Source organism: Panthera tigris, chromosome E3, assembly GCF_018350195.1.
Source record: "Panthera tigris isolate Pti1 chromosome E3, P.tigris_Pti1_mat1.1, whole genome shotgun sequence".
NCBI classification, from domain to species: Eukaryota; Metazoa; Chordata; class Mammalia; order Carnivora; family Felidae; genus Panthera; species Panthera tigris.
In genome coordinates this window covers 6,767,633-6,795,517 of record NC_056675.1, presented here as the reverse complement: position 1 = coordinate 6,795,517, position 27,885 = coordinate 6,767,633, and the positions used below count along the sequence as shown (strand labels likewise).

The 27,885-nt window shown below is 43.1% G+C and overlaps 1 protein-coding gene, 1 long non-coding RNA gene and 1 other non-coding gene across 6 annotated transcripts in view; 2 read left to right on the top strand and 1 right to left on the bottom strand.

Moving 5' to 3' along the window:
* The first annotated feature begins 2,619 nt into the window (after positions 1-2,619).
* On the top strand, positions 2,620-2,728 carry LOC122234783. Its single transcript, XR_006212735.1, has one exon. It is a non-coding gene; the product is annotated as a U6 spliceosomal RNA (small nuclear RNA).
* Positions 2,729-10,952: 8,224 nt separating this feature from the next.
* On the bottom strand, positions 10,953-25,305 carry ZSCAN25 (zinc finger and SCAN domain containing 25). Of its 3 annotated transcripts, none has more exons than XM_007081060.2 (6): positions 25,233-25,305; positions 22,508-22,923; positions 21,118-21,319; positions 20,448-20,539; positions 18,571-18,697; positions 10,953-14,482 (listed from the first exon to the last, which is right to left on the bottom strand). In XM_007081060.2, the coding sequence occupies exons 2-6, from the start codon at positions 22,892-22,894 to the stop codon at positions 13,650-13,652; spliced, it is 1,641 nt and encodes a 546-aa protein (XP_007081122.2). In that variant the 5' UTR covers positions 22,895-22,923; positions 25,233-25,305; the 3' UTR covers positions 10,953-13,649. The 3 variants fall into 3 exon arrangements, with proteins under 3 accessions (XP_007081122.2, XP_007081123.2, XP_042827912.1); XM_007081061.3 differs by lacking the exon at positions 25,233-25,305 and adding an exon at positions 24,771-25,219; XM_042971978.1 differs by lacking the exon at positions 21,118-21,319 and having other exon boundaries at positions 22,504-22,923.
* The window catches only part of LOC102956467, a 16,777-nt gene continuing 14,129 nt past the window's right edge, over positions 25,238-27,885 (top strand). Inside the window, exons 1-2 of one of the 2 annotated variants that reach the window (XR_006212572.1) lie at positions 25,238-25,307; positions 27,084-27,197. This is a non-coding gene — a long non-coding RNA (uncharacterized LOC102956467). Of the gene's footprint in view, positions 25,308-25,596; positions 25,729-27,083; positions 27,198-27,885 lie in introns of those variants that run through there. The other variant, XR_006212573.1, reaches the window with a different exon arrangement.

The following is a 27,885-nucleotide window of genomic DNA, read 5'->3' as shown; positions in this document are numbered from 1 at the left end:
CCAATGACAATTCTGCACCAGGTAATATTATAGGTACCGATATATCAGCAAACAAAAGAAAGTTTCTACCTTCATGCAGCTAATGTTCCAGGGCATGGGAGGAGAACAGGAAAAAACAACAAACAAACAAACAAACAAACAAAAACCCAAATATGCACATGTCAGAAAGCTGTAAGTGCTAAGTGCTATAAAGAAAAAGAAAAACATATTCAGGTCAGGAACTAGCAACTGATAAGGAGTATAATTGTGGTAGGGTCTGTGCTTCAAGTGTCCATTGCTGAGAAAAAAAAAAACACCCAAATTTAGTGGCTTAAAATAACAGCAATCACCGGGGTGCCTGGCTGGCTCAGTTGGTGGAGCATGTGACCCTTAATCTCAGGGGGGTGAGTTCAAGCTCCACATTGGGCATGGACCCTACTTAAAAGAAATAATAAAACAATAAAAAATAAATAATGCCTATCTAACCAGGGCTACTATAGAGGTTAAACAAGATCTTGTATATAAAATAACCTGTGATAACTAATAGATAGTCAATAAATGTTAGTTAAAGCAATCTTTAAAAAATAACAGCACACATAGACCAATGGAATAGAATAGAAACCCCAGAACTAGACCCACAAACGTATGGCCAACTCATCTTTGACAAAGCAGGAAAGAACATCCAATGGAAAAAAGACAGTCTCTTTAACAAATGGTGCTGGGAGAACTGGACAGCAACATGCAGAAGACTGAAACTAGACCACTTTCTCACACCATTCACAAAAATAAACTCAAAATGGATAAAGGACCTGAATGTGAGACAGGAAACCATCAAAACCTTAGAGGAGAAAGCAGAAAAAGACCTCTCTGACCTCAGCCGTAGCAATCTCTTACTCGACACATCCCCAAAGGCAAGGGAATTAAAAGCAAAAGTGAATTACTGGGACCTTATGAAGATAAAAAGCTTCTGCACAGCAAAGGAAACAACCAACAAAACTAAAAGGCAACCAACGGAATGGGAAAAGATATTTGCAAATGACATATCGGACAAAGGACTAGTATCCAAAATCTATAAAGAGCTCACCAAACTCCACACCCAAAAAACAAATAACCCAGTGAAGAAATGGGCAGAAAACATGAATAGACACTTCTCTAAAGAAGACATCCGGATGGCCAACAGGCACATGAAAAGATGTTCAACGTCGCTCCTTATCAGGGAAATACAAATCAAAACCACACTCAGATATCACCTCACGCCAGTCAGAGTGGCCAAAATGAACAAATCAGGAGACTATAGATGCTGGAGAGGAAGTGGAGAAACAGGAATCCTCTTGCACTGTTGGTGGGAATGCAAATTGGTGCAGCCGCTCTGGAAAGCAGTGTGGAGGTTCCTCAGAAAATTAAAAATAGACATACGCTATGACCCAGCAATAGCACTGCTAGGAATTTATCCAAGGGATACAGGAGTACTGATGCATAGGGGCACCTGTACCCCAATGTTTATAGCGGCACTCTCAACAATAGCCAAATTATGGAAAGAGCCTAAATGTCCATCAACTGATGAATGGATAAAGAAATTGTGGTTTATATACACAATGGAATACTACGTGGCAATGAGAAAAAATGAAATATGGCCTTTTGTAGCAACATGGATGGAACTGGAGAGTGTGATGCTAAGTGAAATAAGCCATACAGAGAAAGACAGATACCATATGGTTTCACTCTTATGTGGATCCTGAGAAACATAACAGAAACCCATGGGGGAGGGGAAGGAAAAAAAAAAAAAAAAAGAGGTTAGAGTGGGAGAGAGCCAAAGCATTAGAGACTGTTAAAAACTGAGAACAAACTGAGGGTTGATGGGGGGTGGGAGGGAGGGCAGGGTGGGAGGGAGGGCAGGGTGGGTGATGGGTATTGAGGAGGGCACCTTTTGGGATGAGCACTGGGTGTTGTATGGAAACCAATTTGACAGTAAATTTCACATATTAAAAAATAAAAAATAAAAAATAAAAAATAAAAATAAAAACAAACAAACAAACAAACAAACAAACCTTGAAATCTCTATTAAACGTCTTCGGTGAAAAGTTGCATGTCTTTCTATCTGTCTGTAGCCTGAGGCTATTCTAAAAAATTTTTTTAATGTTTATTTATGTTTTAGAGACAGAGAGAGACAGAGCACAAGCTGAGCCAGGGAGGGGCAGAGAGAGAGGGAGTCACAGAATCAGAAGCAGGCTCCAGGCTCTGAGCTGTCAGCACAAAGCCTGACACAGGGCTCATACCCACAAATGGTAAAATCATGACCTGAGCCAAAGTCAGACACTTAACCACATGAGCCACCCAGGTGCCCCTAGCTTGAGGTTAGTCTACTACTTTTTTTTCGTTTTTGCTACTACACTTACTAAATTAGGAAAGGAAAATGAAATGCAGTAATATAATACATATTGAATAAAGATCCAATATTGAGATGTCAGTGTGTTCTGTATGAATGGAGCTATTCTGACCATGATATGGTCTATAGAAATTACAGTATAGGAATGGATCTCCCCTTAGATGACACCTAGAGTCAGCTCCATGTAAACAAAGTAGGTTTGGAACAGTTTGGATGGAAGGGTGGTAAGGAAATAGATATTAAAACTGAAAAGAGTGCTCACTTTGACAGCTTCCCAGGACTAAAATTGGGACCATACAGAGAAGATTAGCATGGCCTCTGCACAAGAATAACATGCAAATTTGTGAAACATTTTGTATTTTTGTATGGAATAGTTGAATCACTAAATTGTACACCTGAAACTACACTGGAAAGTAAATAAAAAATAAAATAAAATAAAATAAAATAAAATAAAATAAAATGAAATAAAATAAAATACAATACTGAGAAAAGATCCAGTGGAATGAGATAAGGAGAATTATTTTTGCTACCTCTACATAATAAAGGAAATGTGTCCTTTGTGAAGGCTTCTTCCAACAAAGTGACAGACAGCCAAATCTACAAACGGCCTTGCACTTAGTCTTCCCCTCCCTTATCTTTCTCCCCCTTATCTTCTTTTTCCTTCAACAAATCAAAACATCACTTTACTTTAGTCAGGCACAAAAGGATTACATCTTAAGATATTTTACTAAGAAGTCAAGGTAAAATAAGAGGAAACAACACGTCATTCAAAAAAACAAAACAAAAGGGAAGGCTTTTTTTTTTTTTCTTGAACAGAGATCTGATCTAGAATCCAGTCTACTATTGAACTCGACTTCTGGATGAGGACTGATTCTCAGTCACAGAAGCCGTGCTCTTTCTCAAACTCTCCTGTATCATTTCAGTGGTCTCGCCATCAATGCCTTCAATGCACTCTGAATCCTCCTCTGTAGTTATACAGAACAAAGAGTTTACTTAAAAGAATACTGTTAAAGATCTTTTGCCAACACAGATCTCAGAACAACTTACAGATTTGGTTCTGTTAGTTCACAAAGTACTTTGCTAGTGGGACATCAGGATGTAACTGTCCTGTATTGTTGAAGAAATTTGTGTGTTATGGCTACAACCTGAGAGGAGTACAGTAACATTTTGCTATGGAAGGTCATGCGTTGCTGTTCCTTCCTAGAGCCATCTCATACTTGCTCTGGGCTGGTGGGAGTAAACTTCAGGATCTGTTCCAATGTTTGAATGAGCGCTCTGGTGAAGCCACAGTGTTCTACTCAATGGAGCTACCATTCTTAAAATTTATGTGCATTATTATCATCTGAGGAGTTGGGTAAAATGAAGATTCTTAGGTCCCTTTGGACCACTACTCCATCCACAAATACAGTTTTTAAAAGTTTCCCAAGGGGCACCTGGGTGGTTCAGTCAGTTAAATGTCCGACTTCGGCTCAGGTAATGATCTCGCAGTCTGTGAGTTCGAGCCCCGTGTCAGGCTCTGTGCTGACAGCTCAGGGCCTGGAGCCTGCTTCTGATTCTATGTCTCCCTCTCACTCTGCCCCTTCCCCACTCATGCTCTGTATCTCTCTCTCTCAAAAATGAATAAATGTTAAAAAAAAAAAAAAGTTCCCCAGGGGATTTTGATGTCAAGTGGTCTTCAGATAATAATTTGAGAATCTCTGTTGAAAAGCACTGTTAAAAGATAACCTGAAGCGTTTTTAAATTGTTAAGTTTGAGCAAAAACTGAGTCCCATCAGGCAGTATCAAACCAGAAGTGGTTAGCAGCACTCTATCCACAGGAGGTAGTGGCAAGACATGTAAAAAGATAGGAAGCAAAGCAAGGAAACCATTTGATTGGCTAGAGCTTACATTTGTCTTGTATGAGAAAGCCCAGTTGGCTGTTTGTGACTGTTTGTCCTTATGTTTTGATTTCTTAACCTTGAGGCATTTACAGACTTAGGTTTTGGGTTGCTTATGTAGGCTGCCAAGGCATTAGAACTACCTCAGTCAAATTAATGGCCTCCGTTTTTAATTAACTTAACAGCATAAAGAACAAAACCTCTATCTGGACTATCCTAAGGACAGTTTTCACCTTGAGCACAAAGTATGACAAAGACTTGCTAACTCCACCACTAGCAAGGATGTGAATACACCCGAGCAAGCTGACATAGCTGGATTTACTGAGTGTTGACTACCACCCAGAGGCAGCAGTATCCTCTGCAGTAGCGTGGAAAGCAAGGGAAAGTTCTTAGACAGTGGAGCTGGATCACTAACTTCTAGATCTGCTACACTGGATCTTTTGAGTCAGATGCCATTATTCTATGAGAAAATGATCTTCTAAAGTCCAACCCCACACAATCCAGTTACATGTCCCACTACTCCCCTTCCCTGAGTTTCCTGAAGTATAAAGTACTTCAATGTAGAGGTATGATCAGAGCCAGGTAGGATTTACCAGAGAGGCATCAGGGTCACATTTGGAGTAGGGGGTGACAGAGCAGTCAGGGACCAGTGAGGACACTGGAACGTTATGGGTCTCTAGGCATAACAGCTCTTGCTGATCTAACGTGCGTAAAGATACTAGATGTGGGCTGGAGCTGAGGTCCTGCAAAGTTTGCTAGGGCTTGGCACTGGGGGAGCTTCTAGATGTATACCCAGGGTCACTGGATGGTAGGTAAACTCTATCACATACTAGGGGTGTGTGATAGGCACCCAGAAAGCCTAATTTCTGGCATACCCACTGACTCTAAAAAACAAAACAAAACACACCAAAAAACTAGGCTTTCAACCCTGACCTGCCTTCTAAAGACCAGTCCCCAACATCTAACAACCTTTCTGTTATTTCATATTCAACAATTCTACAATGAGGCTTACTCTTCCCTTTTAACTCATTGCTGTTCAAACCAGTTAACCCTCCAGATTTCATTTATTTGACCATCAGTTTTGTACTGTTGTAGAGGTCTGTCATAAGCACCAAGTAAATTACAAATTATGAAATAATTCCAAAACACTGTGAGATTGAATGCCCACAGGGATACCTGTACATATGTATCAACCAGAGCATGCATTAATGACCAAAGATGCTCCCTGAAGCAACGGGCTAAAGCCAGCAGGTTTGGGGAAGATGATCCCTAATTTGCAGCAGGAGGTATAATGTGGCTGAAAGCACCTGTAGAGGTCACAAGGCCTGAAGCAAATGACCAGTCTAAAGGCTGAATGGAAAGTATTTTGTGAGTACACCTACACAAAATCAAGAATATGGATGAAGACACCGAAAAGAAAGCTGCCACACCAGCTTCATTCACTGCATGGAGGCTTGGCCCACCATGCACAGTGAAAAAAATGTGGGAATGAATCTGCAGCTCTTGAGCAAGATGAGGTATGATTAAATTGGTGTATCTTGTGAACTATATGCTGTGCCACCCTCTTGCTCCCACTTTAGGGCCATTATCATTGGACAAGTACGTGGGACCCTTTTCCTCCCACGGTCAGTAGTAGTAAATGATGTTAGTTCTTCTTTTTTTTAACACTTGAAATTTTTATAATAAAATAATTTCAAGAATTTTCAATAATTACATAAAAATTACAATGACAATAGTACAACGTATCCATATATCCCTTTACCTGGATTAACTTATCCTTAACATTTTTACCTTGTTTCTTTTCTTCCCTCTTCTTCCTCCTTCCTCCCCCTCCTCACATATACACAATGGTCCTTTATCCTTAAATTTTTCAGTGTGTATTTCCTAAGAACAGGGATATTCTCTTACATAACCACAACACAATTATCAACATTAGTACATTTAACATTGATATGATTCTACCTAAGCCAGATTCATATTCCAATTGTGAAAACTGACCCAATGTTTTTTACTTTTTTAAAGTGTATTTATTCATTTTGAGAGAGACAGAGACAGTGGGAGTGGAGGAGGGGCAGAGAGAGAGAGAAAGAGAGGCTCCATGCTGCCAGCGCAGAGCCCAATGTGGAGCTTGAACTCACAAACTATGAGATCATAACCTGAGCCGACACCAAGAATCAGATGCTTAACCCACTGAGCGACCTAGATGCCCCATGATGTTTTTAAAATTTGCACAATACTACATTGTGTGGATGTGTCATAATTTTTTCAATCACCTATCTTGGATATTTATGCAGTTTCCAGTATTTTTTGCAGTAAGAATGCTGTAATGAATAATGTTGTGCATGTGTATTTTCATATTGTTAGAGGGATATCTTTACAGTAAATTCATCCATAATTTTGTTAGCTATTACTAAATTCTCCCCCACATGAGGCTGCACTATTTTGCATTCTGCTAGCAAAGGGTAAGAATTCCTGTTTGTTTCCCCACAAACTCATCAATAGTGTGTATTGTCAAGCTTTGGAATTTTGGCCAATGTGATGGAAAAGAAATCTCTCAGTGCAGTTTTAATTGGAGTTTATTTTGAGTGAAGGTGAACATCTTTTTATATCATTAATAGCCATTTCGGTATCTTTTTTTGTGACCTCTAGTTTATCAATTTTTCAGTGGGGTTGTTTTGTTTGGGGGGTTAACTCATTTTTTTACAAAGTTCTTCATATACTAGAAATACTGGAACTTTGTGTTATGTTGCAACTATTTTCTCCCAACTTGTCATTTGTCTTTGCTTATGGTTTTTGCCATTCAGAAATTCTCAAAATATTTATGTAGGAATGCACCAATCTTTTCTTTTAGTGCATCTGGATTTTAAGCCATAGTTTTAAAGTCTTTTCCCTGAACCCATGTTTTAGAGGAATTCATCCACAGTGTCTTCTGGTACTTGGGTAGTTTCATTTTTTAGTTACATCCCTGATACATCTGGAATTCACTCTTGGATATGATGTGAGAAGTGGGTCTATTTCTATCTTTCTCCAAATAGCTATCCAATTATACCAATGTGACTTTTAAAAAAATTAACCTCTTCAGTACAGAGCCAGGGCTATTTCTCAAACTTTCCTGCTATTCCATTGGTCTATTTACAAATGAGTTCCACACTGTTTTAAGTGCTGGGATTTTTTCCATCTCTTACTTTCCAGTCCTTCCATTAGCACCTCAGTTCAGGCAGCAGGAACCCTTAAAGACTGGAGAAACCTAGTAAGAAGACTGGCTCTTGATGAGAAACCACTTATTGTTCATTCTACTTTTCCTGTTCATACAATAGGCTGAGCTTTTGCAGGAGTCAATGAAATCTCTAGGTGATGTAGATCAGATTGTCCTCAACTGTTTCACAGACACAGAGATAACATAATACTCAAATAGCTCCCAGAGGTGGGAGTCACAAGGTATAGACTTGTGCCACCTCTTTGTTTCCAATCTATCTAAAGGTTAATCTACTACCTTTTCCAGAGATTATGGTTTTTACTAAGGAAGGGAAAACATATGAGGTGAGCTCTTGGGAGTACGGCCATTTCCTGGTCACTGGCCACTCAGATGACAGAGCTATGGCTACAGCATGTGGCAGCAATGGCAGCCATTCTACTGGAGCCCATTCACCCTTCCAGGAAACTGGAATTGCTCCTCCCAAGTCCCTCTGTTTATCAAGGGACAACACCTGCCTTCCCCAACCCTCTCCATCCTCACTCTTAGCAGTTCAGATTCCCAGCAACAAACACAAGGGAGAACGTTGCCCGCCCTCCCTGTCGTGAACAAATTTTTACTGAAATTTTTTATTGAAATGTGTCAATACTGGGGATAGGTTGGACATGATAAATCTTTAGAAATGTGTCCTTCAGAAACTGAGATAAAAGGAAAAAAATAAGATAGGAATACAAAATTGTAGGAAGCCCCAGTGAATTTCTTTGGCTTATGGCATTTCTAAGTGAATTCGATGTGACTGCAGTTGGTAGCACAACAGCTAGAGATGTCAGCCATATCAGAAGGGCCACTAGGGGCAATGCGATGTCATGTTTCTTCCTCAGGCACTCTTATGACCATTCTAGCTACTAAAAAAGGCAGAAATCCAGAACTTTCATTGAAATATTTACTGTCTACTGTGTGCCTTGAGGACCTTACTATGAAGGAAAAAAGGCTGGCATTGGCTGCATTGAGTTTAAGTGGCCCCCACTACACACATGCATTTACTGGGAAAGGCGAATCTAGGCCCCAAGCAAAAGTTCTCTGTGATATAGAGGCTCTGTGGCAGGTGCTTGCCTGAAAAGAACCCAAAGCAATAAGCCAGGTTGCCTGCATAGAAACCACCTAGGTTTTAGAGTTTCCACACCTCTATCCTGAGATTCTATCTCAATAGCTCTTGGCTCTACATGGCAATACTACATTTAATCCCAGTGATCTCTAGTAAAACTTTGTTCTCTAGAAAGTTAGGCTGGGGTATTAAGCTTAGCAGGAAATAGCTCTAGTCCTTGAAATGCCAGTCCTTTCTTTCACTAAACCAACTACTTAACAAGATAGAGAACAAACTGAGGGTTAATGGGGGGGGGGGGGGGGGGGAATGGGCTAGATGAATGATGGGTACTTAAGAAGAGCAGTTGTAATGAGCACTGCATGCTCTAAGTGATGAATCAATAAATTCTACTCCTGAAATCAATATTGTATTCTATGTTGGCTAACTAAAATTTAAATTAGAAAAAAACAAAACATCTCATTCGCAACAGCAATTATCCTGAATGTTACAAGCAGTGATTCTCAGCAAGGGTCAATTTTGCCACCCAGGGGACATTTGGAAATGTCTGGAAACCTCCTTAGTTGTTATGACTGGGGAGTGTTACTAGCATGTAGTAGGTTGATGCACAAAACAGCCAGGACAGCCTCCAAAAACAAAGAACTACCTGGCACAAAATATTAGTAGTGCAGAGGCTGAGAAACTGGCTAAATTGTAAAAGAACAAGTACCAGGTCTCCTGGATGGCTCAGTCAGTTAAGCATCCAACTCTTGATTTTAGTTCAGGTCATGATCTTGAATTTCGTATCAGCCCTGTAATGCCAGTGTGGAGCCTGGTTGGGATTCTCTCACTCCCCCTCTCTGCCACTCCCCCACTCACATGCTCGTTCATGTACACGCTCTCTCAAAAAAAAATTAAAAATAGAATACAAATAAAAAAATAAAAGGGCAAGTAGACTCTAGAGAAACATGTTCCTGATAGTTACTTTCCTCACCTCAGAAGTAGATAAAGTCAGCCTGTGTTGCATGATGAACTTGAAACCAACTTACTTTTTAAGAAACAAGGGCTCTTCAAATTGCCCCTAGGCTGGAATAAAAGAGGACCTGAAAGTACTGAAATATAGTTAATCAGGCTGCTGATAATATTCATGGCATACATTTTGAAAAGCAAATGTTTAATGCAATAGCTCCCCAGGACAGACCTTGGGCAGAAAGTCACCACCCAAGGTATAAAAAGGGGTTTCTCTTACAAAGGTCATACCCCTTGGAGTGGCACTCTTCATTATCACAGCAGCATGGGACACACTACCTGCCAGCCCTGAAACTGCCCAACATTATAGTTGGGTGAAGAAACCACAGACACCCAATCACACACAATGAGGGCTGTATATAAGGTGACCAAATATCCCGGTCTGTCCTGGAGTCCCACTTTGCAATATTGTCCTGGCATAATTAATAGCACTTCTCTTCACTCTCAAAGGGAGCAGGAAATGTACAAGAGGAGTTTGCAACATCCTGTCCTATCAGAAAATAAAGAAGCTATCAAAAATGATTAGAGTTATGTCAAAAGGAATCAGGAGGCAAGTTGAAAAGGCTCCCAATGACCAAAAGTGAAATGATCTGAGCATCAAGAAGTACAGTGGACTGGCTGTAAATCCAAAATCCATGAATGTATTCTGATTGAAAAAATACCTATCACAATTACAGAAAACAAAGCAACCAGATCATTATTGTGAAAACAGGCAAAAAGACGAATCAAGCATTTCCTTTCCTGTATGAACTCTATCTAAGAAACCTAATGGTTAATGAGGAAAAATTTCTGACAGAAGCATTCCAGCTAATAAATGAATCATTTATAGAATTTATGAAATAAATACATCTAGGATCCTAACATCAGAGAGAAACAACCAGACATGCCATCATCTATAATGTGTTCTTGCCAAAATACAAGAAATGAATTTGGTTACTCCTTTAAGTTTTTGGTTAACACAGAGGGCAAAAAAACATATTAAATAACGTCATGGATATGCAAACAGCAAAATTCAAAGACAAGAAATTCTACAGGATAAATAAATGCAGTTGCTTCCATGAATGAATTTCAAGAGAAAAAAGAATAGGAATTATACATTGTAAGACTTAGAAGACAAAGCAACCAATTACAATTTATGCATCTTATTTAGATCCTAATTCAAATAAACTTTTTAAAAGCATGTGCTTTTTAAGAAAACAATTGCAAATTACGAAATTATTTTTATTGGTATGATAATAGTATTGTGGGTTTTCTTTTGCAAAGAGTTTATTTTGAGAGAGCAAGTGCGAGCAGGGAAAGAGCAGAGAGAGACAGAGAAAGAGGAAAAGAGAGAGTCCCAAGCAGGCCCTACGCTGTCAACACAGAGCTCAACGCGGGGCTTGATCTCACGAATTGTGGGGTCATGACCTGAGCCAAAATCAAGAGTTGGACACTTAACTGACTGAGCCACCCAGGCGTCCCTCAAGGAGTTCTTACCTTTCAGAGGTACACACTGAAATATTTATAGACAGTATTTGGGAGCTGTTTGGAAATACTTCAGTAGGGTAGGAAGACAGGGAAAAGGGTATAGAAATAAAACAAGATCGGCTAGGAGTTTACAATGGGTAAAGCCAAATAATGAATACATAGGGATTCATTATATATGTCTGAAATTTTCTATTATAAAAAAATCTCTAAATAGAAAAATACAGAAAAGTATTTAACATTTGAATACATAACAAAAATACATGCTACTAAAATTCCATGGAAAAAATTTTTTGAGGCTGTTTGAGGCATCATCCATAAACTTTGGTCTCAAAGCAGATACAGGCGCCCAAGAAAAAAAGCAAGGCCTGGCTCCTACCTGAGTTTCTCTGAAGAGATTCCAACTGGCTGAAAACCCACAGTCCTATTTGGCTAAGCATATTATCAAAAAGATCTAACCATTTAATTCAGGTAAACAGAAAGACCACTGATAAGCAACTCCCAGCCTGTAGTGGCCCAACACTCCTCACCTAGCTTTGGAATATGGACCTCCTAGAGAAGGCCAAGCTCAAGCCAGGTCAGCCCCCAGGTCCTACAGACCAGAAGCCAGAGACTCATGAAAAGCCTTTCCCTGGGTTTGGCTGCTAGCTGGCTATAAGCTTTGCCAAGCTTGTCTGGGAAGTGGGGAAAAAAGAGCTGATTCTGCATCTGGATCACAACACTGCTAAGGAGAAGCAGCCTAGTGTCTCAGATAGTGGATGACATCTCAGATACATTTATGGCCTGGCTACTAGAGGCTCATGGAGACAGTAGAGAGGCCAGGAAATCATCTGCTAAATCAAAATTAAACATCATGGCTATCTACCATAGTTATCTAAGAAATATGTGATAAAATAATGTGTTTCAAAGTAGACTGAGTAATACAACTGTGAAGTCATCATTTATCTGATTTACAATAAAAAAATGGGGAGAAAAAAACCTTAGAGTAAAAGAATCTAATATTAAAAGGCACCACAAAACAAATCACATCTTATAATTATAGTACCATGTCAACAAAAAACAAACTCACCCAGCGTCCAGCATTTGAAAGCATAGCACTACAACAACACTGCATTGTAGTCCATGCTCATTACACAGATATTTTAAACAGAATTTTAAACAGAAAGGAAACCTTTTAGTGATGGCAAAATAAGAAAGTGTAAACAGTACAAACACTGTATCTTCTCATTAAGTATTTTTAAATGCCTACAAACATCTCTATTTTGCTTGAATCGGCACTTATGTAAAACACATTGCTACTACCTCATCAGTCCTAGTTGGCAACTGAGAGCCTCTCAGATGACAAGGATCTAGATGTATTGACAGAGACTATCCGGTAGCAAGAGGTAGGTGGCGAATGCATTTCAAGGCAAGACACTGACAAGGACCAAGGACAAAGGCTCAGATCCCGGGTCCAGAGAGTTTATGGGAGTACCCATGGGTTCCACCCTTAGGAGGTTCTGAAGATCAAATATATTCACTAAAACATAGGCTCCACGAGGTCAGGGACTTTTCCCATTTTATTTACTGATATATGGCAAGCACCTAAGAGTTCCTGGCACACTGTTGGGCCTCAATAAATACGTGTGGAATGATAAAGTGAAAATAGAAAAAAAAGCATCTTATATGCTGTAAAATGCCATCAAATACAGTGCATTAATAGTTCATCTTTCAGATTTATTTAATTAGATCTTTATATAGAACTGAACACTTTTTAAAATACTTTCATGTTTATTCGGTAATCAATAGCAAAATATTAATTTCCTACTGGATGGGTGGATAGTTGTTACAGTACAAGGAATAATGGGGAAACTATACAAATGAGGGTATGCTGTTACAGAGACAAAGGGGGTAAAAATAAAGTAAAATAAACAAGGCTGCCTGAGAGATCCTAACTAGGGAGGGGAAGATCCAGCACCTGAGTGGCAGGGCAGAACGAGTGAGCACCAGAAGAAGACTACCCTCTCAAACAGCACGTACCACAAACATAACTTAGAATGTCTGGAGCTATTAATGGTTCTGTGTGTGTTTCCACTGCTAAATCACCAGTTCCAGGAGGCTCACATCTCAGGTGCCTCATTCACCACTGTGCTCCCAGCACCAGACACAGTAGCTGTTCAATAAATACTTGTTAAATGGAAAAGAAGAGAGGCAGAGTCTGAACTAATGATTTTGCAGGTCGATACAGCCCTCATCACAATGAGGTGTAACTTGCCAACATGGGACAAAACTTTGTCAGACTTGCTCGAGGCATACATGACATCCCAATGAAGGAGAAAAACTTCAACCTGAACTGAAGTTCAGGATGTAATTTCCCAAAAGACAGTAAAAAACAGTTTGCACCACTTGGATAAGAGACGTGAGGAGCTGTGCTCTCTGGAAACTCAAAATAAATCAGGCATCGCCTTGCTTCTGTTTGACAACAAATGGAAAGAAAATGGGTCAAAGTGCCTTTCTGCACCCTATCATTCTACCACTCCCTCCTCAAAGCCCTTCAGTGAGGAAAGACGAATGCATCCTCCAATGGGATCTCCCTCCACTTGGCGATCCTGAAAGGTCCTACACCTTTCAGCACCTTCCTTTCGTAAAAAAGGTGCATCCTTACTGTGCCAGGGTCTCCTGGCGATGCTGAGTTTTCTGATGCCGATTGAGGATGGACCTCTGGTTGAAGCTCCTCCCGCAGGCTGGACAGTGGTAGGGCTTCTCCCCAGTGTGGATCCTCTGGTGTCTGACCAATCGCTCCCCTTTACTGAACCGCTTCCCACACACCTGGCACCCATACGGCTTCTCCCCGGTGTGGGCTCGCCGGTGCACAGCCAGGTTTGCGTTCCTGCTGAAGCTCTTGCCGCACTCACAAGTGTAGGGCTTCTCCCCTGTGTGAGTTCTCCGATGCACCTGCAGATGCTGCCTCCGGCTAAAGCTTTTCCAGCAGTCACCACACTTGTAAGGCTTCTCCCCTGTGTGACTCCTCTGGTGGACCTCGAGGTGGTGCCTCTGACTGAACGTTTTCCAGCACTCACTGCACACATAGGGTCTCTTTCCCAGGTGGGTTCTCTGGTGCTTCATGAGGTACTCTCTCAAGGTGAACCCCTTCCCACACTCGACACACCCATAGGATTTCTCTTCTTCATGGGTTCGCTGGTGTCTGACAAGATTTGAGCTCCGACTGAAGCCTTTTCCACACTCGGGGCACTGAAAAGGCTTCCAAAAGGAGCTGTGGGTCTTGAGGTCATCGGGCAGGGGTAGGACACCATGCTGAGGAGGAGGTGGCCCTGGCATGTTTCCCACAGAGCTACTGGGCTCCTGCTCACAGGTTCTTCCAAGCTCAGGGCTCTGGAGCGTGGCTTCCCCAAACCTCTCTGCCGTCACCCGAGCAAGCGACCCCTTGAGGTCTGCCTGCTGGGTTTTAGACTCTTTTTCTTTGCTCCCAATGCCTACAGGACAAAGGAGATACAAGCTAATTCTGTAGCAGTTATGAAAGTAAAGTTCTAGGTTAGAACTTGGCTTCTAAAGATGTCCCATTAACAGTTCTTTCTTTTTCCCTTTGACCAATAACCTCAATACAGTTTTCTTTCATGGACTCTAAAACCAGACTTCACTTTACCTTTTCCCACTTTGTTACTGACTGAATGTTTGTGTCTTCCCCAAATTCATAGGTTGAAAACCTAAGCTCCAACGTGATGATATCAGGAGATGGGCTGTTCAGGAAGTTATAAGGTACAGTCATTAGGGTGGAGCCCCCATGATGGGATCAGTGTCCTTATAAAAAGAGGAAGGGAAACCAGAGCTCTTAGCACAGAAATCATGTGAGCATGATCCCTCATGATGGGAGAGGCAAAGACACAGGATAGATCCCTCAATCCCACAATCTCACTCTGTCTGCCATGTGAAGACAGTGAGGTGGCAGCCAGGTGCAAGCCAGGAGGAGGGCGCTCTCCAGACACTGAATCTACAGGAACCTTGATCTTGAACTTCTCAGCCTCCAGAACTCGGAGAAATAAATATTTGTTGTTTTAAGTCACTGGCCTATAATATTCTATTGTAGCAACCTGAGCTAAAACTCTCCATATCTTTTTACAGAATAGTCTGCCAAATCTTAATGTGCTCTCAGTTAATTTTCTAACTCAGACTTGTATTTCCTTCTAAATCTAACTCAATGATCTCCTTGAAGAAACATTCCCTGCTTACTCTCTTAGCTATGTCTCTTCAGCACATTTATACTGAATTAGCACTTTGTTTATTGTGCACTTATTTATACACGACCTTGTTGAAAATGCCATTTTACATTCCTCAAGGTGTTCTCCCTGCCCTAGAGATTATAAACCTATTCCAGCTTATTCCAGGTGGGCTACTTGGGAGTTCTCCATAGCCTCCATAAACTTGCTCAGCACATGGTCCCTGCCCCCGTTCCTCCCTCCACCTAACCAGATTTTATTAATCTGGGTCTCCTGGGAGACTGTCACAGGCTTACTAACTACTGGATGAATGAATGAATCCGGTCTGTCACTGACTTCTACCAGACTGAAATGCACGTGAATGCTGCTGAAATGCCTCAACCCTCCTAGTTCTTTCTCTGATCCCTGTTTCACTCTCTCTAAATTAACAGAACAATTGTTTACAGAACAGGCTGAAGGGAAGGTGAACAAAAGGGAAGGCCCTAGGAAGCAAAAGAGCCAAGACAGAAAAAAAGAGAGGAGGGGTACCTGGCTCAGTCAATATAGCATGTGATTCTTGATCTCAGGGCTGTGAGCTCAAGCCCCACATTGGGTACAGAAATTACTTAAAAATAAAATCTTAAAAAAAAAAAAGGAGAGAGAAAGAGACAAAAATGACAAGCAGCACTTAGGCACAGAAAGGGTCCTTTCAGGTAAGGCCGTTAAAACACAAAAAGAAAAACATCACATGCCTAATCTAAACAAATATGAAGGACACAGCTGTCACCTCTAACAGATTCTTCTATAAACTTTCCATGAAAGTAAAGATGCACAAAACATAACTGTAGAATTCAAAGAATTTTCATAATGAACACAACTATATAAAAAGCATCCAGTTCAAGAAACTACCAGTATCCAGAAAGCCCTCTCCCAGCCCCTCCAGTGACTATATTCTGCCGCCCCCTGGCTAACATGCTATTCAAACTTTTATCAGCATAAAGGACTTTTACCTGGTCTTGAACTTTGTGTAGTGGATTCAAATACTGTTTCTGGATGCTTCTGCTCATTATTATCCTTGTAAGATTCACCCATATTATGGAATGTAGCTATAATCACACTATGTTCTTTTTCATTGGTATGACACTGTCAGGATATATTGTAATCTATTTATGAACTTGACTGATATTCATTTGGGTAATTTCCAGTTTTCAGGTGTTACGAATAGTAAAACTGACACTAAATGCAATGCACGAGTCTTAGCTGGACCCTGGGGAGATGTGAGTATGTGCTAGGTATTATGTATCATAGAATTCTAGTTTCTCAGGCCTAATCCAAAACAGCTATCAATGCAGGAGCCACAAGTACATGGGAATAAATCACAGGAAGACCTGAAGGTTGAGACAGCCAGTAGACAGTATGCGTGGGAAATGGACCTTGGCCCACCCAGACTCCGCATAAATGCTTATGGAAGTGCTTGGGTTGTTTGAAACAGTGAGAACAGCACAAGAATACAACCAGAGTCTCTAGAACAGTCAGATGGCAGGGACAGGGGGCAGGGCAGGTATAAAAATCCTCTGGAATAAGAGGGCAGAATCATTCCAACACACAGCAGCATCACCAGCAGAGGGTCCCTGGGGGCATCAAGGCACTAGAATATTGGTATCCCCACCATCTCAGCTGTGTTGCAAGAGGTCCTGAACCGCATGGTTATGTCTGAAGGTTTCCACATCCTCTACCATCTACAGAAGTCTTATATCTCAGAACGCCTGGATGGCTTAGTCAATTAGGCGTCCAACTTCTGCTCTGGTCATGATCTCACAGTTCATAGGTTCAAGCCCCATGTCGGGCTCTGTACTGACAGCTCAGAGCCTGGAGCCTGCTTCGAATTCTGTGTCTCCCTTTCTCTGTGCCCCTCCCCCCACTCCCACTCTGTCTCTGTCTCTCTCTCTCAAAAACAAATAAACATTTTTTAATAATTGTTTTTAATAAAAAAAGAAGTCTTACATCTCTTTGTAACACATGTCGGCATCCTTTGGCCACTCACATCACTGCCATGGTGTGACAACCCTGTCCTGGACCCAGGTCTCCTGAGCCCCTCCTCTAGGGCCCCTTACACTACTCCATACTGATCATTATTCCGTGCATTTGGACTCTTCATATGAACTGCTAAGATCGCAAAGGCAAGGGACTTTAACTCTTCATAGTGACTGGCAGAGTACTGGCCACAATACCAAAAAAATATTTTTGGGTGAATAAATGAATGTTGACTGACTCATAAAGGAATAATATTTGTATAGCTAATAAAAGTATCTAACACTATCATATTCACCAAATGCTAAGATTTATCATCTCACTTAATCCTCACGACGCCATGAAAGCTCTGTGAATGTCCCCATTTTGCGACTGAAGAAACGGAAGCCCAGAAAGGTCACAGTAAGTGGTGGAGCCAGGACCAGTTCTCTCATGCGCTAAAGGCAGTACAGTGATACTGTCATTTATCCCTCAACATATTTCAAGATGGAAAAATGCCAGATGGGGTGGAGTCAGGACAGATGAGCAGTCAGCACATACTCAAAAAGTTACGAAAAGAAAAGCAGAGGGAACAGAGGAAAGGGTTGTTCCCACTCACGTTTCTTTTCCTCTCCCTCTCCAACCTGCAGAGATACCACCACTCCGGCAGTCTCCAGCCCCTGCAGTGCCCTCCCCGGCTTCCCCGCCAGGGCCTCTCCCTGTACTTCACCAGGCTCACTCTTCCTCCTTCTCTTGCTGCTCCTCCTCCTGTGAGCACTTTCCATATGCATCATGGGCTCACCCTTCCAGCTCCAACCCCAGGTAAAACCTGGCCACCACCTGAGACAGACCCAGCCCAGGCTCTGCTTGCTCTGTGACAGGGGCCCACATCGAGCAGCTGGGCATTCTCTGTACACACGCCTGGTGCTCCGAAGCCTTCCCTACCGTTAGTCCTGCCCCAACACAAAGCTGCAAAGTTAGAGCCGGTGCCTGAGTGACACTCAATAAATCCCTGCTGAGGGAACGAGACACAAGATCGTCTTTTGCTTTCAAGCCTGCGTGGGTACTCTTCAGTCAGAGACAGAATAGGTGCTCCAGGAATCCTAATGACCAACCTGTCTCATCACAGCCAGTACAACTACCTTGTGTTTTCTTGCCCCCTCGCTGGTTCCTCTCCCGACAAGAAAGCACATGCCCGGCTCCTTAAACCCTGGGTCCACACTCTTTCCTTGGACCCATTTACTTGCCTTCTTTTGTTGGTAGCACCAGGTTCTGAAATCTGGGGCAAGGGCAAGAACTCCAACCTGTAACTTTCACAACTCCTCAGTTTCTTACCTTTGGGATGGAAACAGTCTTACCTGGAGGTGAGACCCCACAGTCCTGGGGTTCCACATATTCCCCAAAACAGTCTATCTGGGCTGGGGTCACATGTCTCCACTCCTCCTCAGGGAAGGCCAGAGTCATATCTTTAAATGGTCCCAACCCCTGAAACAACAGAAGAGTGCTATGGATAAAGAAATAATCCCAAAGTAGGAAGAGTCTAAAAGCGGAAGCAAACACAGGGATAATACTCTAGGGAAGAACAGAGCAAGAAGGCAGAAGGAACCAGAACCCTAGATGGTCTTGGGAGCACAAGTCCCTACCTCTTGATAGTTTAATGACAGGGAAATAATGGACTTGTCTGAGCTCCTATATTTCCGAGTCTCTGCTGCAGACACCTAGGTTGTACCCTAACAACCACAACACCTAATTCCCGCTTTTCAATTGCCTCCACTCAATCCTCAAGCTTGATCAAGACCCAGAGCTATTTATCCCTTCATCTAAAACTGATCTTCCCTCAAAGGGAAGTAAATATTTGGGCAGGCCTTGTCTTAAGAACAATACTGTATTAAAATAAATTCAGTATAGGGCGCCTGGGTGGCTCAGTAAGTTAAGCAACTGACTTCAGTTCAGATCATGATCTCACAGTCGTGGGTTTGAGTCCCACATCAGGCTCTGAGCTGACAGTGCAAAGCCTGCTTCAGATTCTGTGTCTCCCTCTCTCTCTGTCCCTCCCCTGCTTGTGCACACGCACATTCTCTGTCTCTCTCTAAAATAAACATTTAAAAAAATAGTAATAAAATAAAATAAATTCACTATCATCCACAACACCATGAAGAACTATTATGGCAAAAAAGAGGGTCTGGAAAAATTAAAACATGCTATCATCCTTCATCTCCTCCAAAACACATGCTAGGGAAACAGGAACAGGAAATGGTACAGGCATAAAACTTGCCCAAACAGTGCTTTAGCTAGACCAGATTTGAGTCATCATTTTTTTCTGGCAAACGACCCCTTTCCTTCTACCTTCCTTCTATAAGGACTCTTCACTTTAAAACTCACTGTCTCTGGGACACCTGGGTGGCTCAGTTGGTTAAGCATCCAACTCTTGATTGCAGCTCAGGTCATGATCTCATGATTCATGTGTTCGAGCCCCACATCGAGCCCTGCGCTGGACTCCACACTGAATGCAGAATCCTGCTTGGGATTCTCAATCTCTCCCTCTCTCTCTGCCCCTTCCCTGCTCTCTCTCTCTCTCTCTCAAAATAAAAAACAAAACACTCACTGTCCCCTTCAAAAAGGTGCCACACTGGAAATCTCCCACCTCTCTGGTAACATTCAACACAGAGTAGACATGACAAGAGTGCCCCAACTGTGCTCATTACCCCCATTTGTGGCAGGCAAAGAAATCAAACAAGGCCACATCTTGGTGTAGTCGGGGTAGAGGCCAGAGGGAACACTCTGCTCAGTGTTCCAGGGAGTCTCCAACCCTGAGTCAGCTACATTCCTGCTGACGCGGGAGGAGGAGAGGATCCCAAGGAAAAGCAGCAGCAAAAGTACCCATAAAGATGATCTACAAAGGGTATTGATTTCCTGATGGACCACCACTGCCTAGATCAGGCTTATGGGGTTTCTATCAATAATGTCTTCCTCCTCAGTAAAAAGTAATACAGAGTCAATTAAAAAAAAAAGTCACAGAGCAATAAAATCAACTGAATTGAGCCTCATGCCTGGGCCCTAAGGCATAAGGCTCAACTCAACAAATCAGGATGACAAAGTGGAGAAAACAAAGCTATCATATCCATCAGAACAAGAAAGGTACAATAATTCAACTTGTGGGCGGCGCTTTGTTGTGCAGGGAAACTTTGGGGAATCTCATTCAAAGCAACGTCAGAAAGGCAGAAGTACAGCTCACCTGGGGTCCAGCTGAAAGGAACCCAGCTGCCATCTCTTGGTCTCTGGTGTTCACTGGAGGGAGGCCAGAACCAGCCTGAAGAACTGGCAGAGCTAAGCAAAGGGGAAAAAAAGCAAGAGAAAGATTAGTGCTGTCTTGTAGTTAGCTTGTTCAAAGGTGTCCACTGCCTGACACACAGAACCCAGGAACCTTAAGGAGACTCCACACAGACCTACCCTCTTCTCAACTGGGCAGATGGTCTCGACCCAATGTACCCTGGCCCTTGAAGGCTATTCATGTTCTCTGGTCACACTCTGGGAATAACCCTCTTTGAGATTCAGTAACACAATGAAGTCATACATTACTTTTAGGGATATGGTTTGTCTGCCCCCTTAAAAAATCCCCCTATATGTCACCTGCATATTTCCAGGAGGTTTCTAGAAGGGATGTGAGGGAAAGAAGAGAAGAAATGGTAAGAGAGCACAATCCCAGATATCCCCTGCAAAAATCAGAGAGTCAAGGTATAGAAAACAATTTCACTTCATCTGTTTCCTACTAAAGTCAAGGAAGTAATCAGGAAAACTCCTAATTACAGCTCACAGATAACTTATTTATCAACTGCTGGGCTTGTAAAGGAGGGTCACAAAGCACAGTTTTCTGCATCCTTACTTCTTTACTGTTCGCATCTTACCCTGCTCCTGGAAGGCTTGTGTCCCAGCTCCAGGGTCTTGACTGAGTTGCTCCTCAGTGCCTTGGTCTAGGCCTTGAACTCCTTCCCCATGGGGCATCCCCCACTCAGGCTTGACCTCCACTGGCCCCAGGTGAACACCTGGTTCCCAAGGGCCTCTGCAAAGTGCTGTCTCCTCCCGTTCTCCCTGCACGAGGCATGGAACCTAAGAACAGTCCCCAACACCTATTAGAATGAGGCCTGGGTGAGGGAGTTGAATTAAAACCTAAAAAGAGAACAAAGAAAAGGACCATTCCAACTGCAAGAGGAGGACAAAGCCGGCTCAGCTCTTCCCCAGGACATCAGTGAGAAGGTGAAAAAGAGGTTAACCTCTCTTTATCAGGCTCCGAGCAACTGTTATGTGTCCCTGCCCTTTTACAAGGGTCCCTCCTGCCTGCCTCAATACTGACCAAATTCCACCAGGAATAATATCACAGAGAGACTAAATATTGTTTGGTTGACAACTTTAGCCCAAAATGCTCCCTACTAGGAAATCCCCCAATTATAAATGCTGAAAGTAAAAAATACAAAGCCTTGATTCAGCAGTGAATTAGCTAGTGAGAAAAACTTGCTCTATAAACAGCGAGGAAAATCAGGACAACTCACACTGTGATACACTCACAAAAACAGGCCCTTCTTGGTCTACTTTTAAGCTCCTGAATTGGGAATAAAAAAATAATTCTTAGGATTACAGAGGAAGTCACGAATAACTGCAGTAGGAAAAGGAAGAATAAACTGAAGAAAGATGATTACTTGCAAGCAAAACAGTAATGTTCAGTCCTACTCTTTTCTTTCCCAGCCAACAATAAGGTGACTATACCACAGAATGACAAACATGTGGCCAGAGTCCCAAGGAAGCATCTGAGATGCAGTTACTTGGTGTCACCAGAACACCACCACAGAACCACTAACGTGAGCCACTTGAGCCAACGTCCCAGATATCGAAACAGCACTGTTTAGACAATTCTTCTTAATAATAATATTCACCCAATTGGAATTCCCCACTTTCCACGTGCATCTCTGCCCAAAGAGAAGGAGTCTATGAGGGATCTTCAAATTGGTCATGACTACCTTCTTTGGGCCTGGGGCTCACAAAGGAAATATGGCCAGGCCTTTGTCCTGATGACCAGAAAGGAAGCTAACAGCTCTTCTACAGGCCCTGCATCTTCCTTGGGAATGGCTTCTCATGCTGAAAACTCCACTGCCCTCCAAAAAGTACCTCAGGGAGTCTGGGAGCAGATGAAGGAGACTGTACACCTCATCTACTCCCACTGCTTCTTCAAACCTTTCAATTCTTTAGATGTCCCCTTCCCATACCGACAAAACAAGACCCAGATACCCCCTTCTCACCCACCGCCTTGGCCTCCAACGTTCTCTCTGTGAAGTCCTCCACCATGGCCACAAGAGCCTTGCCACTCTCCAAGCCATGCTCCCGAATCCAGGCATAGAACTCCCGTGGCAGGATGGTCAGGAACTGCTCCAGCACCAGCAGCTCCATGATCTGCTCCTTGGTATGCAGCTCAGGCCTCAGCCACTGGCGACAGAGTTCCTGGAGTTCCCTGAGGGCTTCCTGAGGACCAGCTGCCTCCTGGTAGCGGAACTGCCGAAACCTCAGACGAAAAGTCTCAGGACTAGGGTCCTCCCTTCCCCTGGCCCATGGCAACTCTTTCTCCAGCTTTACCACAGGAACACCCATCTGTTGCTGGGGGTCTTCTGCCATTCCTGGACGCTCCTTTAGCATCTTCACACTCCTCCCAGAAGACTGAGGGTCTATTGAGAAGACCAGACAAACAATAATGGCAGCATAAGTGAGACAAGGAAAGGTCAGTCCATCACAGTTCTTTGTCTACATCAATGGATATTCTGCTGGGGAGCATAATTAGTTTCTGTGAAGCAGAACAAAAGACTAAACATATATCCTGAAAATCATGACAATTCAATTCAGTAAGTATTTGCTAACCACCTAGTATGTGAAGAAAAATGTAAAGAGTTTACTTTATACCCACAAACATTGTAGGATCTCATTAGGGAGATAACACTAAAATCAGAAAATATAAAATAGGTTATAATTAGATGAGTCATCAGGGCCTACTCTTTCAACACTGTAAGAATTAACACGTTCAACCAATATATGTGCCAGGCCTGCAGAAACTAGAAATATAATACAGAACAAGACAAACAAGGCACCTGCCCTTTGAAATTCATATACTAGTGCAACAGACAGAAAAAAAACAAATACAAGCAAATAAGTTAAAATTAAATGGAGATAACTTCTAGAAAGGAAATGTGTAGGATGGTCTGTTAATGGGGGATGAGTAACTTAAAGAAGGCTCTTCTGAAGAGAGGACACTTAGGCTGAGACCCACCGATGAGTATGAGCCAGTCATTCAGAGATTTTTCCAGGCACCAGACTTGAGGTCAGAAATTACTCCACATGTCTGAGAATAAGGCAATGGGAGTGAAGCTTTGGCAAAGTTAAGTGAGGGACAGAGTCGCAGGAGAAGAAGTGACAGAGGCAGGCAGAACCAGATTATCCAGGAAATGGGCCACACTAAGAATTATGGCTTAATCTTCTTATTTTAGCAGGGAGCTATACGTTTTTACATTGCCTGGCGTAAAAGGTCATTTTGCCTGGCGTATGTCAACAGAGAATAGGTTAGAGAGAAAAAGAAGGGAAGCAGCACTTAACAGTGGTCCAAGCAGGAGATGATCAAGATGGTGGCAAAGATGCAGAAAGAGTCGAGACATATTTTGGAGGTGAAGCCAAAAGACTTACTGGTGGCTTGGATGTGACCATGTGTCACATGTTGAAAACAACAGAGTGACATATATGTCATTATAATTAACAAAAAGACTTTTAACTTGTGTAGGCTTTACCATTTAGAAAGCCTGTGAACACACACATACAATTATGTATAGGGAGTATTACTCCCCTTTTCAAAGACGACACTGAAGATGTAAGAGGTTACACGGCTGGCCAAAGTCTGCCTCCCAAAAGATACGGTACAGATGAGAAACACAGGAAGTCAAAATGAGAGAAAGGTTAACGTAGGTTCAACTACTCATGAAAAAGGTTTGGGCGCCTGGGTGGCTCAGTGGGTGGAGCGTCTGACTTCAGCTCATGTCTTGATCCCATGGCTCATGAGCTGGAGCCCCTTTTCGGGCGCTGCTGTCAGCACAGAGCCTGCTTGGGATCCTCTGTCCCCTTCTCTCTGCCCCTCCCCCACTTAAGCTCTCTCTCAAAAATGAATAAAAATTTAAAAGAAGAAAAAGAAGAAGAAGAGGCTTATACCAGACTTGAGAATGAGTACTATTTAATTTCATGATGGGCTTGGGTTGGGGGTGAGGGGTATGTAGGCTGGGAGTCCAAAGTGGGGAAGGGGCTCCATTTTTAGAGGGAAAGACCACTCTTAATGCAACAGAGAATAAGCAACTGGTAGGAGGTTCCTCCGAAGCTTCTACTTAATATTCTATTGTGTGTTTGTGTACTTCTACATCCTTCCTAAACTACTACTTTACGTTTTCAGTCGATTCATTTTTCATTTTGCTGCATCTATTGGGATTTCTCTTTCACGACTTTCTAGCTACTGCATTTCTTCACACCCCTATCGCATTACCGCACTACAGCACAAATGTTAACCGACGTGTCCCCGACGACCAAATTCTCTAAAGGCAAGAAAGGCCTTCATTCATCTTTCATCCCTGGTACTTCACGAAGAGAAAGAAGGCTTGAAAAGAAGTTATTCTTTATGTGAGTTTCCCACGTCTCGCTCTAAAATGACTACTTTCGATTTTCAGAGAGATCCGCGTCGGTTCAAGGTCTCGAGTTCGTGGACGCCCCCGCGCTGAGGTAACCTAGGCCCGGCGGGACCAACGTCGCTCCCACCTGAACCCCCGCGTCGCGCCCGCCGGGCCCCGGTGCCGCGGGAGGCAGCTCCGGGGAAACGCGCCGCCCGCTGTGTCAGCCCCGCCGCCTCCGCCAACGCCTCCGCGACCCGCAGCCGCACCGAAAGCAGGCCCCCACACCCGCCGCATCCGCCGCCCCGCGAAGCCCCGCGACGCCCCAGAACGGCTCTCACCCTCAGCCCCTCAGCCACGACGACCCGACCCGAGCCCTCAGAGACCGGATGTGGGCCGCGGACGCTGTCAGACAGGTGCGTGAGGAAAGAGCCCCTTCCGCTTCCTCTCTAGGGCTCTCGGAGGTCCGTGCGTCTCGGTGGTTGCTGGTCCTCTGGGGCTGTGCCTGAACGCGCGCCCGGACTGACTCGTCCCTAGGAGGCTCGCAGCCGTCAGGCCTTTAGGAGCCTCCGTGCCATTGCACCTGCTTTTTCTCGGTGAGGAGGACCCTCCAGACATACTACCGGACACGAAGCCTCCCTCAAGGGGCTTTGTAGTCCCGTCGGTCACCACGTGCATATTCGCGTACTTTGTCGCAGGGGCAGAGGGAGACGGAGGGAAGCAGTGAATATTATAGGTTCCCAGAAGAGGGGCCTCGACCCGAGTAGTTGGGAGGAGGGAGTTGGCCAGAGGAGCCGGCAACTCAGCTCAGTTTTGAAGGGTGGACCAAAAAGTGAGGTGAGTGTCCCCAGCAGAGGGAGCACGACGAGCCCTGCGAGTTTGGAGGGATTGCCGGCATTCCCACACCATCTTAGCCACTAGTGCAGGTGGTTAAACTAGGTGTTTCGGAGAACAGTTTAAAGGCAACGGGAAGCCGTGTAAAGGTTTAAAGGCGGGAAGGGACAGATTTTAGAAAGATGCTGCTGAGAACCCTTGGAGAAAGACTGAGCAAGAAAGGAGGGAAGTGGAAAATGAGAGGACCGACTGTTGGGTAAAACGAGGCTGAGTAAGTCAGTCCAGGAAAAAGAGGATGATGCAGACCTGGGGCAGTTGGTGACTAGAGCTTGCAAGGAGTGATTAGATAGGAAACTTATTGCGGAAGTAAAATTGCCAAGGTTTGAGGATTGATTGGATATGGAGGACGAGAGAGAAGATGGAATAAGTCAGTAAATTATAAAGGCCATATATATGGATAAGAATGGACATTTAGGGACACCTGGGTGGCTCAGTTGTTTGAGCGCCAGCTCTTGATTTTGACTCAGGTCATGATCTCACGGTTTGTGAGATCAAGCCCCAGTCCCACATGGGTCTCTGCACTGACAGTGTGGAGCCTGCTTGGGGATCTCTCTCTCTCTCTCTCTCTCTCTCTCTCAAAATAAATAAATAAACTTTAAAAAAAAAATGGACATTTAAAAAGCAGACAACAGGCTGGTCATCTGGAAAGAGATAATATTGGGTCCACACCTTATACCACATCCAGGGCCAAGTCCAACTGAGCTCACAGGATCTCAGATTCTTTTATACTACAAATTACATTTTCAGTCCACCTTGGAAATAGTTTCAGATAGCCTCCATCCACTAACATGCACTCACTTCTGAGAGATAGGAGACGACCTCGCCACTCAGGGCCAAATGAAACTGCCTGATTGGCTCAATCCGTCTGGGAAAATTGAGCTATTCCTAGTGATATCAAAAACATTTCTTCAGCTTGCCATGGAGAAGATACAGGGAAGAGAGCATTCTGGTAGAGGCAGGGGGAGATTGGATAAGATCACAGGTTTCCAGGGCAACTGTGGAGAGGAGAAAGGGGCTCCTGCTAATTGGGAAGAAAAGAAACATGGGTGATGGTCTAGGTTGGGGCTTAGCAAACTTTTTCTATGAAAGACCAGAAAGTGACTACCCTAGGCTTTACTGGACACATTTTCACATATTCTTCATCTTTACAATCCTGTAAAAATGTCAAAACTATGTTTAGCTGACAGCCAGTGCTAGATTTGACACAAAGCCTGTAGTTTGCTGACCCCTGAAGTAGATGGTTTTAAAATTACTCTAGAGAGGTGTCTAAGGAGTTCATTCTTGGCCTCTTTCCTCAGTGATATTACCTGCTGAGAATGCAAGGGACAATGATCTATTGTGAGGAATGATGTAAGAAAAAATTGTAAGGTGAATGGAAAGATTGTCAAGTAACACTGCACACCCAAGTGAAGGTAAGAACAAAACAAGTGACAGAATCAATCCACACAATTGTTTGCGCCATCTGGGGCAAATGTGCTTAAAACAAACAGGTGGATTAATGTAATGTTGGGATTTGTCATATGAGAGGATGGGGGTTCTGATAGGAGATGTTTGCATTGAGTGACCATGAGTACAAGCTGAGCAGAAAGGAGGGATGAAAACCAACAAGAACAACAAGGAGAAACTGAAGACTCAGAGGCAAGGATGAGGCCATGAGGCAGGTTTCAGGAACTTTTCCAGAAATGTTATAGCCAAACTAAGCATAAAATGCTTTCCTTTTTGTGTTCCATAAATAGAACCATGCTATATTCTGTTCTGCACTTTGCTTTTATTCACTAAATAACTTATTTTTCCTTATCTACATATATTGATCTACTCAGCTCTTTTTACCAGCTGCATAGTGTTTCATTGCATGGATTTGCCATGACTTCTGAAGACTCTTGGTGGACATTTAGGTTTTTTCCGGCATTAGATTTGACCAGAAATCTAGAATGAACATTGTTATGTCATTCCTCTTTCACTTTTTGCAAATGAATCTTAGGATGAATTTCCATACATGAAATTGCTGAGTCTAAAAGTTATATGCATGTGGAATTTTGTTGGCTGTTGCCAAATGAATTACCCTACCTTACAGACTGCACCAATTTCCATTCCCAATGA